General features: G+C 41.1%; 1 protein-coding gene across 3 annotated transcripts in view; it reads left to right on the plus strand.

The window, feature by feature from the left end:
- Nucleotides 1-607: 607 nt before the first annotated feature.
- The window catches only part of LOC148009512 (uncharacterized), an 80,610-nt gene continuing 64,804 nt past the window's right edge, over nucleotides 608-16,413 (plus strand). The window contains exons 1-6 of one of the 3 annotated variants that reach the window (XM_087672423.1): nucleotides 608-1,153; nucleotides 1,324-1,408; nucleotides 1,581-1,656; nucleotides 13,942-14,022; nucleotides 14,146-14,258; nucleotides 14,418-14,616. In XM_087672423.1, the coding sequence (XP_087528549.1) occupies nucleotides 883-1,153; nucleotides 1,324-1,408; nucleotides 1,581-1,656; nucleotides 13,942-14,022; nucleotides 14,146-14,258; nucleotides 14,418-14,616 (825 nt within the window). In that variant the 5' untranslated portion in view covers nucleotides 608-882. The remainder of the gene's footprint in view (nucleotides 1,154-1,323; nucleotides 1,409-1,580; nucleotides 1,657-13,941; nucleotides 14,023-14,145; nucleotides 14,259-14,417; nucleotides 14,617-16,413) is intronic. The other 2 variants (XM_087672424.1, XM_087672425.1) reach the window with 2 other exon arrangements.

A 16,413-nucleotide genomic window follows, 5' to 3' on the forward strand; every position in this document is an offset into this window, starting at 1 on the left:
AATATAATGGTCACCATATGACGTGTGTAAATAGAAGATGCTAATTGTGCAACATATGCAATTAATATGTTAACTAAATGAGAAGTGGGTGGTGTCTATGAGCAAAACTCATAGCAACGAAAAGTTTGGAGGTTTTTATTTGTGGGATTATTAAGTCAACATAGTTCGTCTAACTCCCAATGTGATTGATTGATCCAGGGTTTTTAAGGATCGTGGAAGCACTAAGTCAACATAGTTCCTCTAGATCCCAATGTGATCTTGTCATATTGATTTAGGGTGCATGTCCCAACAGTTGCACATAGCAATGTGGGAAAGAGTGTTGCGAATGGGGCTTATCGCATGATTGGCTAGCCTAGGCTAAGTGGCATTTCGCACAAGCTATAGTCCAACAATCTACCAAGAATCTCACAATTTGTGTAGTGGGTGTCATTGTAACTTTGCCCTGTAGAGTATAGTGGATGAAGAAAGAATGACGGCATTAAGTGGAGAGGGCTTTATGGTGTGCAGTCAGTTGGGATGCGAACGCCCTCATATACATAGTAAGCTGAAAGTTGGTAGGACGTGAAGTGATGTGTGAAGTAGGTAAGAGGAAAAAGAAAAGTCCATATTGGAGGGCGTTTACACGTCAGAGACCTGTCCTTTCTTCCCTTCCCTTTCCCCCTACCTCCCCTCCGGTTTGCCACTGGTTGGTTTTTTCGCGGCGAGAGCTCTCATCAGAAGAAGAAGAGGAAGAAGAAGAGATCAAAATGGAGCCGCGGCTCGGTGGGCAGCCACTCTGGTGGTGTGCATCCAGCGGCCAGAGCGAAATTAAGTGCCTTTGATTAATTCTCCCACTGTTGTTTAAAAAAATTACTAGTTTTTCCCCTGAGATCCGGTGCCGCCATGGAACCTGCGAAGGCCAAGGAGGACCGCGGAGGAGACAGAGGGGGGGAGCCGTCACCAGCTCTGCTCTCGTCGGCGAAAGTCGAATTCACACTCAAGCAGGAAATTCAGGACGAGGAGGAAGAAGAGGACGAGGACGAGGACGAAGGGCGCCCCGATGGCGACGACATGGACGATGACGAAGAAGAAACAGAGGACGACCGGCCCACCCCCACCACCACACCCCTGCCGGCACCAGCCGCGCCTCCGACCGCACCCTCAGAGCCTTCAGGTAGCTGCTTCTGCCACGATGAAATTAGTCTACTTTGTAACAACCTTTTCTTGTGTGATCAGACGAGCCTGACTACTGGTCCTTTGGACCGTGTTTTTGTGCAAATTCTTTTGTTTTTCTTTAAAAAAAAAAATGGTGTTGTTGTAGCTAATCTTTGCTTTGCAATGTAGCCGGAAAGCCAAGTTTGAAACGACCCCGTTCCTCTAGTCACGAGTACACTCCATGTGTGCAAGTCATCTATAAGTGCCTTACCAAGTAAGTGGTAATTTACTGGTGATTGTGCCATCGGCACATATTTATGCACATTTGTCTATTATTTACTGTGTCTGTAGCATGCGGTATGCATTTTCTGATGATAAGTCCTATGTAAAAGCTGAACAATCGCTGTGTGGTTTTGGCTAACTTGATTTGGGTGGTTGGTGGTTAGTGAGAGTACAAACAAGTTGAAAGAGTTGATGCAGCAATGGGTTGATTGGCACAGCAAATCTGTTGCAATTTTGGAGGTGAGGACGTATGGGCTTTATTGCAATAGATGTCTTCTAAGGTTTTTATATAGCTAAGCTGTTGCAAATTTCCAGATATGTTTTCAGTAAAAGATGGAAGGGAATGATAGATTGGATTGACTGTTAAAGTCTTGCTGGTGCTTGGATATATAAGAAAGCTGAGTGAACGCTCAATCAGAAATGGTCTTTAGGAGTTCAGTGCACATGTGACTGTGGGATCCACACGGATCCTCAGGAATTGTCATCAATCTGGCTGGTTACACTATTTTATATTCGAGAGTCAGTGCGATGGTTAGATTTTCCTAATAACCAATGCACATATGATAGAAAGAAATGCATTAAGTCTCAATATGGTCATGAATGGAGACAAAAAAGTGTTCACTCCTAAACGCAACTATGCAGAAAATATCTCACTTTCTTTGCACATTGCACGGCCATTGATAAACGTGTCTTCTTGATCGGAGAGTCAATCTCTTTACTTATTTGTGAAATAAGAAATCAGGATAAAGCCTAACAAACGGTGGTGGTAAGAATTTTGCAGCTTACCAAGATTCATCCAGTAGCTATGAGAGCCAAGTCTTGCTAAATATGACCTCATGGATGCCAATCTGTGTTTGATCTGAATGATCATCTGGACTTTTGTTTCCTTCCTTAGCATTATTGTAGAGGCAGTGGATATATTCTTTTGACTTGCCCAAGAGGTCACCCAAGTGAAATCAAGATGTTGGAGCAAGGGGGTCATGGTCACAATAAATTGTTCACAGGCTTGCAAATGATTGCAAAGACAGCAAACTCTGGGAGTTATTTTATATAAACATTTAAAGTTTTGATGTATGTGGAAATAAGAAATGTCCTAGAGTGTTTCTCTCAAACCACAGTTGCAAGGGACAATCACCCGGAACAATATTTTTGACAAATTTGATAGTAGAATAGCAAATTGGAATGGGGGAATCCCCAAATCCATCCTAAATAAGGGGATGGGCATCCCTTGTCATGTTGGGAAGAAGGATGGGAGAGGTAAGTCTCCTATGTTTCCAAAAACAAAACCTCATGCTTTTACCTGGTGCATGATTTTGTCTTTGCACACTATTGTTTCAGCCTCAGTATCAAGTTAAGAAATCTGCAAGAATGGCAAACTAGAATTGGGCAAAGCCAAAGAGAAGGGCAAGTAAATAAGTAGTAGGGGGAGATGCTTCCAACGACACGGCTGCTTGGGAGGAGCAAAAGAAGCTAAAAGAAGAAAACACGTGTTTCATGTGCAAGGAGGTGGAACATTGCTTGGAATTACATCAATAAGCTTGACTCGAAGGATGCAATTTTCAAGGTGGGATTAAACTGTGGAAGTGGTTGCTAGTGCAACCAACCTTCCTTTTTACATGAGGATGATGGAAGTCTAAAATGCACTAATTCACTGCAATTTACAGCAAGCAATAAATTCGTAAAATAAATGTGAAAAATCAAAATTGCACCACTTTACCACTTTGGGCTAGATTTGTGAGTGTGCATAACAAAAGAGAATCAAAGAAGGCTGAATACAATGAGGACTGATCAGTCCCTACATGCAGCCAAGGCATCACTGAGGGCACTAGATCAGGCTGAATAATGATGACAGCACCTTCGATGGAAACGGAGATGGTGATGGACATGGAGAGTGTGCAGCATGCTGTCCATGATGGAGATGGAAGATTGCAGCCACTTGATGAAGAACCTGGTTGACAAAACTTAAAAGTGAACGATTTGCCCATCGATTGCGTTTGCTATATATAGTAAAAAAACTCAAAAGCTTTCCGACTGCATTAAACGCTGTTTGATTGCATTTAATGCAATTGAATAAATGCTGACATAGCACTCGGGTAGTCGAAAAAAATTGCATCACCTTGGAGGGTTAGAAATCATCTAGCAGGGCAACACAACTGACAAACACACTGATACCCAAAAGAAAGACACAATCAGAGCTCCGAATGTCCCTATTAGACTCTGACTAGGACTCATAATGAGGAGATGATAGAGACTAGCAAAATTAGAGCTCCAAATGTCCCTATCAGACTTTGACCCAACAATCTCACGTGATGAAGCATAGTAGCCTTGGGTAAAGGCTTCATAAAGAGATTTGCTGCATTGTCCAATGTAGGATACTAGACCATTGCTAACTCGGAATCCATGATCCACTTCCATATATAATGATGCTGAATCTGTATGTGCTTTGTGCAAGCATGAAACATGGGGTTCTTGGCTAGAGCTAAGACATTGGTTATCCACATGCAACTGAGTGGGACTTGTGTGTGGAAAGCTAATCTCTGCCAACATTTGGCGGAGCCAAATTCATAGCTATGGATCGAAGGGCATGGTACTCAGCCTTTGTAGAAGAGAGTGCCACAATAGGCTGCTTTTTAGTGCTCCACAAGATAGTTTTTGATCCAAGGGAGAAAGCATAACTTGTAGTGGATCATTTTGAATCCATATCACTTGCTCAGTCTATGTCACTCCAGCAAGGAGTGTCCCCTCTCCGCACGTGATCTCGTAGGATTGAGTCCCTTGCAAATAGCGTAGAACATGTAAAGTGGCTCTCTAGTGAGTATGAGTAGGAGTCTTCATAAAACAATGCCACCACAAAGGAAACAACAGGCCAACAAGGCACTTGTACCGGGCAGCATTTGGAAGGGGATCACCGGTCATCAAAGGCTTAGACTTTGGGTTCATGGGGCAAGAAATAGACAGATACTTGGCCACACCAAACTTCGAAAGTAACTCGGAGATGTATTTGTGCTTGGATATGAAGATGTCTTATGCCATTTGATAGATCTCCAAGCCAAGGAAGAAGTGTAGGATCCCTAAATAGTAAATCTGTCATATTGAACTTTTGTCTCAAGATCTCCCAAGTCCAATCAACCTCCTGTGAGTCACTCCTTGTGATAATCGAGTGATCCTTATCGAAGATGATGAGCACACACTCATCACCTTTGACCTTATAATAAAGGTTGGGGTCATGATTTGATCGATGGAAACCATTGTGTAAGAAGAATCGATCAATCATTTGTTACCAAGCTCGAGGAATTTGCTTCAGGCCATAGAGGGATTTTTGTAACTTGTAAACATCGGATAGCGGATATGACAAATGTTCCTCACGCTGCTCCCTAGGGAATGTGTCCATGTTTGCAAGGACGTAGGCACGTGCGAATAATTTGAGTTTAGCATCCAACTCGGTTAAGCACTCTGTGAAACTTCTATGTTCAATGAGGGCTTGCTCGGTTGCTATCTCATGCAAGGTTCTAGGAGTTTCCCTAGGCTTTAGCATAGTTGGGGGCTTAGGACTAGATGAGCAAGATTGGTCAATGCTAGGATTGCTCATGTCCTCGGGGTTTTCATGTTTCTCCTCCATCTGCAAGATACTTGGTCGTATAAACCCACTTCACACCAATCACCTTCCTCTTGTTTGGATGCGGAAGCAACTCCCAAGTTAGGTTTCACTCTATAGAATCGAGCTCCTCTTGTATATCAAGATGCCAAATATCTTGTGCAAGAGTCACATCAACTATAGTAAGCTCATGATCTTGAAGAATCTATGACATAAAGGGGTAGCTCACAGAGGTGGAACTATCTCGTTGGGCCTACAATCTAGCTGATCTATATGGGCATGAAGGGATAGCAGGAAAGTGGGAGACACTTGAATCTTGCATAAGCTGCCGATACCATTGTGGAATGGTGATAGGCTCATCTTGTTGCAAAGGAGACCAAGGAGCCTCTGGTACCTATAATGCACCTGTTTAGGGTAGGGACTCCCCCTCACTAGGTGAAGGTAAATCCCCTTCATTTAAAGAGGAAGGCTCCCCTTTTGATGGTTCAATTCACCTAGAAGAAATCTAAATGTATGGGGAGGGAGTAGAAATATGCGAAGACAAAGTAGAAGTAGAAGGAGTTGTCAAAGAAAGAAGGGAAGTAGGGGAGAGGGAGGAGGAGGGGGAGGATTTGCAGACGAAGAAGAAGGGTGAATGGATAGTTTGGAAGGAAGGGGAGGGGACGATGGTTTTTTTTGGGGGGATTGTTTTCGTTGAAGATGAAGAACCACATGTAGAAGAACCATCAACAAGATTATCAAGGGCCAAAGCCTCATCAAAGATCACATCCTTGCTCACCTCAATCTTTCGTTTTGTTGGGTCATAGAGTCAATAGCCCTTTGCGGTCGCACTATAACCCATGAAGATAAGCTTCTTTAACTTGGAGTCAAGTTTGCTCCCTCTTTTCTTCTTGTCCACATGGACAAACACATCGCATTCAAAGATGTGAAAGTGGGAAATGAAAGACTTCTTTCCAAAGAAAGCCTTGTTGGGAGTCATATCTTGTAATGTGGAGATATGAGGCTGGTTGTGGATATGAAACATAGTAGTTGCTGCCTCATCTCAAAGGGAGTGAGAAAGACCCCTATGCTCCTCCAGCATCGATGGACCATCTCTCTAGCATGGTCTGATTGCCACCCTCCACCACATCATTCTCGACTAATAGGGCCTAAATACATAGACTAAGATGTGTGCCTACCCCTTGACCATTGTTTGATGCTACATGATGTAAAAGGTATTCAGACCTAAACAAACATTTACACATTAATGTGTATTCACACACGACGATAAATCAAACTAACATCTCTTGATATCAATGATTTCTATGTGCCTTACTCTTGAATCATCCCAAACTGTCTTAGACGTAGTGTCCTTAGTTGCTTTCATCAACCTTGATTAGATGTGTGACAAATTTATTCATTCACACTCTAATAAGTGTAATGCATAAGAATACAATACTATCCGCAATCCAATGACTTGCAAAAGTGGCATTCAAGGTGTAAACCTAGACTCACACTATTGCAGGTTGTAGCAATCCATAAAACACACAAACATCAATTCCAAACTGATCTAATCTACTGTGTGAAGTCTCATGCTTATGCATGCATCAATCCTAGTGCTTTGCCCTTACTTTGTACACCCAATTCATTGTCAAATTGAGTAAATTCACACCTGCACTTCATATCTGCATTGTTGCCATAGCAAACCAACATTTAATTTATGCCCCAAAACAAAGGGCAATTACTCTAATCCCTTTGATATACATTCCATTAAGTACTGCCTTGCATTTCCCTAATTTTCCCATCCATTTTCTACCATACAATGGCTGTATTTAAGCCATTTTACGCGCAATTGACCCATACATGCACAATGACCTTGTCACCTTCAATGTTGGCCTCTAACCAACTATAGAGTGATCAAAATGCGCATGAACAATTCATCTTGCTAAACCCTAAAAATAACAGCCAACATTTAAGCCCAATTTCATTGAGCATTTGCTTTAACAATGGTCTTGTATATTTCCATGCAATCTTATACTATCTCTCTTACAAATGAAGCGATTTCTTGCGATGAAATCGTAAAATATTGTGAAGGGATTTCTTGCAATGAAATTGTGAGAATATCACATTCTTTGCACCAAAGTTTCCTAGAAAGTGTGCTAAGCTTGAGATTTCTGAGGACAAGAGAATCTCAACCCCTAGTGCTATAATAACCTATTTCAATGAGGATTACATAAAAAATAGTAGCATACCTTGCTATAAATGAAGTTATAGAGCTACCAATGGATTTCCCATGCGGAAAGGAGAAACTTAGCTATTGTCCCAACTCCATACGTATAGTCAACTCATGTCTCATGACTCAAATCCAAACTTATACTTCTCAAATGAGAGAGAAGGCAACCCCAAATAGGAAAAATCAAGTTTCTAAATGAGTAACCAACTACTTCCTAATCAAATCTCTTTTTTAATTAAGGACTAATTAATGACTTGGTTATTAAAAATAAGTGTGTCAAAAGTCGATGTAGCATAGAAGCATAGAAAATTGCTTTCACAGACTTTGCAACACAAAAAAAGAGAGAGAGAAAAACACAACAAAAGAAGAACATTGCGCAAAGAACTCAAAAGAAAAGAGATACTTAAGAAATGAAATCCCTATACCTTGTACTATCAAGTGAAGAAAATTGAAGACTTAGCCTCAAATTTGGACTAGATTGTGCTGTAATTTGCTGATTTACTGATCTCAATGTGTAACCATCGAGAAATAGGGTTTGCATGGCCGCATTGAAATGCTTTCATGAGTGCTTCAATGATTCAAGAAGGTTGTTGATGTAAGTTAAAATAGGTGAGATTTTGGATCTATGGATAAATTAATTTATATGCAATAATAAAAGGGGCAATTTGGGGCTTGATGCACTTGGTTATTTAGAACCTACATGCAATTGTCCATTTGTGCCGCATGTGCATTAATCAAGGGAAAATTTGGGGCTTGATGCCCCAATATGCATCAAATCAAGAGGCAAATTAAATTTTGTGATTGTTGATTATGGAGAATAACTTTTTATTTCAAATGTTGTTGGAGAATTGGCTTGGCCAATTGCCAATTGTACCACACGAGCTTTAGACTTGACGCGAAAAAGAAATATCACAAGGAATGCCAATGTTTTGGGCCCAATTAGATATCAACTCATCCTAATTTCTTGTGGGCAATCTTGTTAGCCTGCCTTATTTTGCCAGTTTTTCATCTCCTAGTTGTGAGCCCTAGTTAGATTCTAATGCCAGTATTTGAGCTTTGACTATGTCTTTCTTCTCAATTTTGGTGTGTTTGTTAGTTGTGCTGCCATGCTAGATGATTTCTAGCCCACCAAGGTGACTGCAAAATTTTCCAACAGCTGAAGTGCCGCATCAGCATTTGCATGCAACTACATTTTTTGCAAACATCACTTAGCCGGTTTTTGAGTTTTTTTGCTATATATAGCAAACACAATCAATGGGCAAATCGTTCACTTTGTTGTCTTCTAGGTTCTCCGTCAAGTGGCTGCAATCTTTCCCATCTTTATCACGGACAAGAAGCTCCACACTCTCTGTCTCTGTCACCATCACCATCTCCATCACCGTCGAAGGTGCTATTGTCATGAGGATCTATATTTTTGAAACCTCACTTAACATGTGGATTAATTTTTAATCACATGGGTAAGTAAATGTTGCACGTGTGAGGTGTAACTAGGGTTAGAGTAAATTTATGAGCTCAAGACCTGAGGAAATCATGGGATATCAAAGGCAAAAGTTGCTATAAGTTATATCGCACAGGTACTTGATGGTATCTGGTGCCAGTTGTCAGCCTAGGTTATTCATTTGGCCAGAAGTGTCAGTTGGTGACATTAAAGAAACAACGTTTAATGGTACCTAATACCAGTTTGATGGTCAAAGATGGCATAGAGACACTCGAGAATGGAAGTTGCTTAGCCAATTTAATTAATGGCCAGTCAAATCATTTTTTTGGGCACCGAAATAATTATAAGATTCATTTTTAGTATTGAAAGATTGAAAATCAATATTTAATTATAGATAATGCTGGAAAAACCATTTGGGAAGGTTGCCACTTGTCAAAAATGCCCATGCAAGACTGAAAAACATCTTTAGAGGCTAGAGAGAGGCATTTTAGTATATTCAATCTAGAGCGAAAGGGAGGAGATGCTACTGGTCTGATCTACAGCCATTGAAGGACCTTTTGAGGCAGCCAAGGGTAGGAGAAGACCAATCAACAATAGTGACAACATCTATAGGCTATTGAGATTAGGGCAGCCATAGTAAATGACTAATTTTCTTTGGTTCTTTGCATCTATAAGCTGTTGAGACAGGGCAGCAGCAGTAAATGACTGATTTTCTTGAGTTCTTCACGAAGAAAGTCTGAATTTTCTCTCTCCTCACCATTCTCTCTCATTTTCCAAGCTTTCTACAGCCTTGCTCCAAAGACTACAGCATTGAGATCACCAAAGGCTGAGAAATTTCAGATTTCTTTGCTATAAATCCTAATTTGCAGTAGAAATTAGAGTTTAGCAACATCCTTCGAAAGTGTGCTAGAAATTGGAAGCTCCAAGATTTGGATTCGACAAGGTTGAAGCTGTTTTTAATCAAATTCAGGTGAAGGGATTAAGGGGCAAATCAAATTGAAGACTTGCCGGTCATTTTAGACAACAAGTTAAGGGGAGTTGGAATACCAAAAGGGGCCGAGTTGATGAAGGTACAATCACATTGGGACAAGTTGAATGCCCACATCCATTCTTTCCTCTTTATCTCTTGCACTCTAATTGTCATTGCTTACATCGAGTACTTGATTGCGGCTTGGGAGATGTGACCGGAGTTAGATCAAATGTACAATTGGATGACCATGATGAAGTGGGTGTGTTTGGAGGTTTAAACTTTAAATGTGGACTTTGAGTCTCAACAAGTCGTCTTCTATGTGGAAGCATGTCAATAAGTTTCGACAATTGTAGATGTAGGTCCAGAACGCAGGGAAGGTGATTGCCGTGGACATAGTGAAAACTCCTCTCTTAGTTACTGCCTTGACTTATTGCATTCTGTTCTACCTTGATTGCTTTAGGTTGAACAAAAACCCTTAAGTGAGAGGAGGAGGAGGAGGAGGAGGAGGAGGTGGTGGTGGTGGTGGTGGTGGTGGGAGTAGTAGTAGTAGTAGTAGTAGTAGTAGGACAAAGCCAAGGATTCTACTTGCTATATCTATGGCAAGACAGGTCATTGGAATAAGGATTGCCTCGACAAAGACAAGGACACCAAGAAGGAGAAGACTACAAAGGGCTCAGGAGCGGTAGACAAGGACCCCAAGAAGGAGAAGACTGTTCCTCTGTTGGCGGTTGATGCAATGATGATAGCCCCATATTCTTGTGAGTGGATTGTGGATTGTGGTGCTTCTTGCCACATGACTCCTCTAGATGGTATTACCCATGTGTCCAATGCATGGGAAAATTGTCATAGGTGATAGTTCTTTAGTCTCGATCAAAGGCAAAGGTGATATGTAGCTGATTTTGGATGCAATGCCCACACATCAGAGGTGCTCTATGTGCCGGGTTTAGGGTATCGTCTCCTTTTAGTGAGCAAGATTTGTGCCCTTAGTTTGATAGTCGAGTTTGATAAGGACTCCTTTCAAGTTCTTGATGGAGTGTCTAGACAGGTTCTTTGTGCAGGACATGAGGAGAATGGAGTCTACAAGATGTGATTTTCTTTGGCCTTTTCTTCTCTTCTTCTTTCTCCATAAACTCAGACTAATTTTGGCATGCTTTGTTTGGTCACCTCAACTATGAGCCCCTTTGGAAGGCTCCTCGTGGACAGCTTGTATAGTCAATTCTCTTGGGCACGGTTATGCATTTTCCTATTATTTTTTCTTGGGCATCTTCAGTAGTTACTATGTATGGACACCTGTTACTGGGCAGGGGCAGTGCCATGTGGCAGTTTGGCAGGTGATCGTCATTATTAGGCATTATCTTATGTGCAATCGGTTGTATTTATTGCTGATCGCCAGCTTTTTTTAGCTGGTCAGCTAGTTTGCTGGCTGCCCTGCTTAATTTATTGGCATATTCACAGCTATTTATAGTAGCTGGCTGCTTGCCTACCCATCACACTTGCCATTTCAGGTGGTGGAAAGAGAGATCGGCTGGAGGAGATACTTCGATAGCCTGTTTGTATATCTGCCTTCTTCATTTCAGCATCCATTGATTGTAGATTTGTGTGCACTTTGTCTCCTTTCTTTCTCCCTCTTCTATCATGTTCATTGTCTTTCAGTCTTGCCCATATGCTTCCGCATTCGCTGCACTCTCTCTCTATGTGGTTACCGTGATGTGTTTTAGTCAAAGCCGACTTTGAATTGGGCTCATTCAGATTCAGCAAAGCATAGAGTGTGCTTGATGCTCAAGGGGGAGGTTGCACCTCCACTTCTCTAGTGATTGATAGCTGAGTTATATAGTGAATTTCAGATGTACTTTGCTTGCATCCAAGGTATTGCATGTTGACATTGTTTCTGCCATTGGAATTTGGGATCACTATTTAGTGTACTAGTCAGTGTGAGTTGATATGCAAATGTGTATAGTTTGCACCTAGGCTTTGAAACTATACATTTGCTAGGTTTCGGGCATGTATGGAGTACATGGAATGTACATTTGGATGTGATGTACATTTGCAAAGCATGTATGAGACACATGGATGATATGCAATGTGCATTTGTAGGTTATGCAAGAGAAGTACATTTGCCTAAGATACATATAGTTTGTATTTCATGTATACTTTACATGAGTATCATGTGGTACATCATTGCAATGAGGCATTGTTTATGCTTAGTTTATGTGTTACTTTGCCTCGATGGTTAGAATGGTGTTGGATTCTAGCATGTGGATGCATCTTCTAACGTTGTGATTGCGGTTATGATTCATGTGGGTGGATTGTAATTGGTTTAAGTGGTTGAGATTTGAGACATACAGATGAGCATGGTTGAGCAATAGGTGCACATGTTTGACTATGATGTCAACATGTATTTCCAGTAGTGGCAATGGATACTTTTGATAAATTGTAGTAACTGAGGGCAATTGAAAGGATTTCAAGGGGGAGGCCTATCAACAAGATGTGAAATTTTGATGTTGTGCCTAGCATTTTGGCTTAGACATTAATGAAATGTGCACATGTGATGTGTGTCAATTGAGTCACAATGACAGGTTGAGGGCCTTGAGATGTTAGTGGGTGTCAAAGGCAAAAGTTGTAATAAGTTATACTAGTTGGAGCTTGGTGTGAGTTTGGGTCTAAGGTGGGCATGTTCACCTCACTCACATGTGCCCATGTGAGGTGCATCTATGATGTGTGAGTCAATTAAGTCACAATGACATTTCAAGGATCTTGAGATATCAGTGGGTGTCAAAGGCAAAAGTTGCAATAAGCTATATTGGTCAGGTCCTAAGTAGTGCTTGGTGTTAGTTTGGGCCTTGGGTTTTTAGTGAGCTATTGAATGTCAGTGCTGACATTAGGAACTAGGCATTAATGCCAGTCCAAGGGGGGCTAATTAATACTCAGGATCACTTGGGAGTCAAAATGGCCTAGCCAACTTAATTGTGGATGGGCACACTTAATTTTCTATGTAGGGACAATGGCTGAAAACAATTTTCAAAATAATGAATTAAATGGCTGAAAAAGTCTATTAGAAGGCTGCCACTTGGCAAAACCTTCCCATGCAAGAGGGGAAAAGGCTGTTGGAGCCTCATTCCACCATTCTTGTGGCTGAAGGGAGGAATAGAGAGACTGACCTGTCGTAGGCACCTGCTTTGGAGGCTATTCCAGCCAGTAGGAAGCTCAGGAGCAGCTGACAGCAGCTTTAGGTTGATGGCTGCCTACTGACTTTGCATTTCAACAAGATGAGATGCTTTATGACATGAAGGAAATGCATGAACTGCCACAATTTGGTCTGCAATTCCTTCTGTGAGTCACTGTTAACTACATGCTTTGGGTTTTGTTTGCTGCCATGCAATCTGTGAAGTTTATGCCTGGTTGCACTTTGTTGTTGTGCCATGTGCTGGTGTAGTCAAGCCTACCTATGTGTGCCATTTTGACATTGCACATCTTCATGTGGGCTAGACTATTGTTTGAATCTCAGCTTTGCATGTGTTCCCTTTCATGTGCGTTGCTTGAACATAGCCAATGCATTGACTTTGATGTCTGTTGGGCTGCCAAGTCTACATGGTGTGTTTACCTGTCAAGCCTTGAACTGCTCGCTTGCCACATGATCAGGTCTTGATTAGAAACCTGGCTATGGTGTCATCATGCTCCAACATGAGCTGCTGTGTAGCCTGCACTTTGATATCATGATGTGAGCAAGTGTGCATGTAGCTAAAGAGAGGATGAACATGGAAAGTGGAGGAAGTACATTGAAAGATAGCTTGTGGGTACCCAGGTGCAAGGGGCGTCTAACAAGTTAGGATTCCATTTAGAATTTCATCTAACCATAATTGTCTCTAACTAAGGTTCGTGGAAAGTTTCACCAATTTCATGTTCAAAGAGGTTAGGAATTTAAAATTGAGGTTGGACAGCATTTAATGTTATTTTAAACGAGGCTAGGGCCGAAGGGCCATTGTAAACGAATTTGCATGTGGAGGCCCCAATGAAAATGAGTTGGTAGAAGTTTTAAGTTTCTTATCGTTTGTGATTGGTTTGAGTACATAGACCTAGAGGCTGTTCATACCTAACGGATTTGCTTATTGTCTGCAGCTGTGTTGAACTAGTTATTTGCATTCAATGTTGGTAGAAGTTTTAAGTTTCTAATTGCTTGTGATTGATTTGAGTACATAGAACTAGAGGCCATTCATACCTGGTGGATGCAGATAGAACCAGAGAGGCCTGGACAATTGCTCTTTCATAATACTTGGACAGTAGGTCTTAGTAAAATGGTTTTTATATTTCAGGATGTTGATCAAACATCATTGCAAAGTGGGGATGAAACATACTATCCAACATTGCAAGTGGGTGAGCACAAGTCAAGTGCGGTAAGCTAATTTGTTTCCACAAATTCACTTTCATTACACAAACACAGGAGAGCGATCCGTTCAAGTATAAGAAGTTCCTTTTTTCAACTTGGGTCTTTTACGATGGACAAGTCCTTTTAGCAGGTTCGTTCAGGGAATTGTACACCGGAGTGCACACAAAGTAGCCTGAGCAGAGAAAAAGAGGCATCATTTCTTGGCCGTCTAGGAAGTAACCAGGCCGAAATTCCTAAGGAGTGGTAGTTGTCTAAACTCTTTTCGGGTTCAATCTTTTTATACTCATTCTGAACCATGGTTACTGATGTTAAGTGCTAAGCAAGCTTTTTATTACTGAAATTTTTGTAGCAATTTAGATTGTTGAATGAGGTTTTGAAGTGTTTAGCTTGTGAACTGTGTAGTCATTCTTTAAAAGAATGTTGCAGGCCACGTGACAATGGTGCTGTAAATAATACCCGACAATTGCTTCTAGACAAGCGGGGCCCTGCAGGTGGACCACGTGCCACATCTAGATATCATCAAAGTGCAACTGGTGGCAAATCTGATGACTCGAAGACTGGCTTTGTAGGCAATGAGACAAGGCACTCACTTGGAATTCTGGTAAGCATTTTTCTTACTAGTTACAATATTGAGCATCTTTTGATGGACAGGTTTCCCTATCTGGTACATGATCGTGATGCATAAAGGGGAACACGGATTTCTTCATGTATGAGCTCTAAGTAATTTTGTTTGGTCAAGAGGGTGCCCAATTTTGCCTGCCAACTTTGATATATCCTGTAAATATTTGAATTCTCCTTGTGATTTCCATTTCACATGCCAGTGGACATAACACAAATTCAATGTTACTAGGCCTGCAAGACATAATTCAATCTGACTTGAATCATCATCTTTATGTTGAAGAGTGAAGTCCGAAGATGTACATCTGTATGGATACATTGTAATTAATAATGGAAGAGTGCAGCGTCTTGCAATACTTGATATGACATTCATGTAACCGTAGTTTAAGAATTTAGTTGGCAATTAATGTTCTATAAATAAAACAACTAAATTAGGGTATAAGTTTATGCACACATTAATTAATTCAATCTGAATTAACCTTTAATGAAAATTTCATTTAATTTATTAAATTTGGGCATAGGCCAGAGTTTTAGGCAAGGAGGTAGTTGCATGACAGTTTCCAGCCTAGAGCTAGTCCGTTTACCACTGAGCTGCATTTTGTCTTTCCACATGGCAGTCCTGATGGCATCATTTCTGTCTATGCAGCAGCATTTATTGCTGGTTGGACAGCTGGTTGCAGCATTTATGACAGGTCCAATTGTTTGCAGCATTTTCATGTTGAGTGAGCAGGTTGGCCAGTTTTGCTGCACTCTATTTATGGCTGCTGCATATCAGGCTGCTTTCATCAGTAGAGTGACACTGCCTCCATATATATGCATTCTGGCTTAATTCAGTGTCATATCAAATTGCAAGCTTTCACTTTTTGTTTTCAAAAATAAATTCTAAAAATTAAGAAGATACTTCCTTGATCGATTAAAGTTTGATGCCATGTTAACAGAGCCATGCCTATGATATAAGCAACCATGTTACCGTGATGGAACATGGTCATGTTTACAGTCAAATGAACCATCTTGGAACTTTGGTTCTTGAAGCTCATCTTATCCAAGGCTGCCAATAATAGTTTCCATCATACAATCTTGTATACTTAACAATCTCTTTATCCTTCTGAACGCACATTACGGTTAGGGTTTATATGCAAAGAGAGACACCACATGCTAACAATTTGCCAAAATTGCTCAGGGTTACAACAGTGAGTGCTTTGAGAAGACCGCTAGTGAGGGAGTGGCTGGTGTTGAGCTAGTAATATTAGGGTTTGCATTCAGACATAATTGTGGTGCATGAGCCTCTAATTTAGTCTCCTTAAAACAGCCCCTAAAAGCAATTAATGCAAACTTTCAAAAAATAAATGGCTTATTTTTGACAAGAGCACAATTAAATAGAAGTCTTGTGGTTATGCATCCTTAATCCCTTTTATAGTCAACTATCCTTGAGCCCCCTTGTTGCCGACCGTTGTCTACAGCCCTATCCACAGGATACCTCAGTTTGTGGAGCTTCTTGGAGTGCTGCCCCTGCTGTCCATAGACCCTACACAGCTGGGCGACCAGATTTCTAGCCATTATACACCTGCATTTTAGTCTATAGCTGCTGGCCTACTGGTTCTGGCACAATTCCGCTGTTGCACTTTGCGTTTCTTGCTCTACAGGCCACCCATCAGATCAATCTTGTATAACTGCCACCTTGACCTTCCTTGTCATCATTTCAGAGCTTAAAGAGGCCATTCTGCTGGTTGCCTGACTGTTAGTGCATCTACAGTTGCTAATATCATCACCTACCTTGGGA

This window comes from Lygodium microphyllum, chromosome 30 (assembly GCF_053477565.2).
Source record: "Lygodium microphyllum isolate KBCC chromosome 30, Lygodium_microphyllum_v1.1.10, whole genome shotgun sequence".
Taxonomy (NCBI): domain Eukaryota; kingdom Viridiplantae; phylum Streptophyta; class Polypodiopsida; order Schizaeales; family Lygodiaceae; genus Lygodium; species Lygodium microphyllum.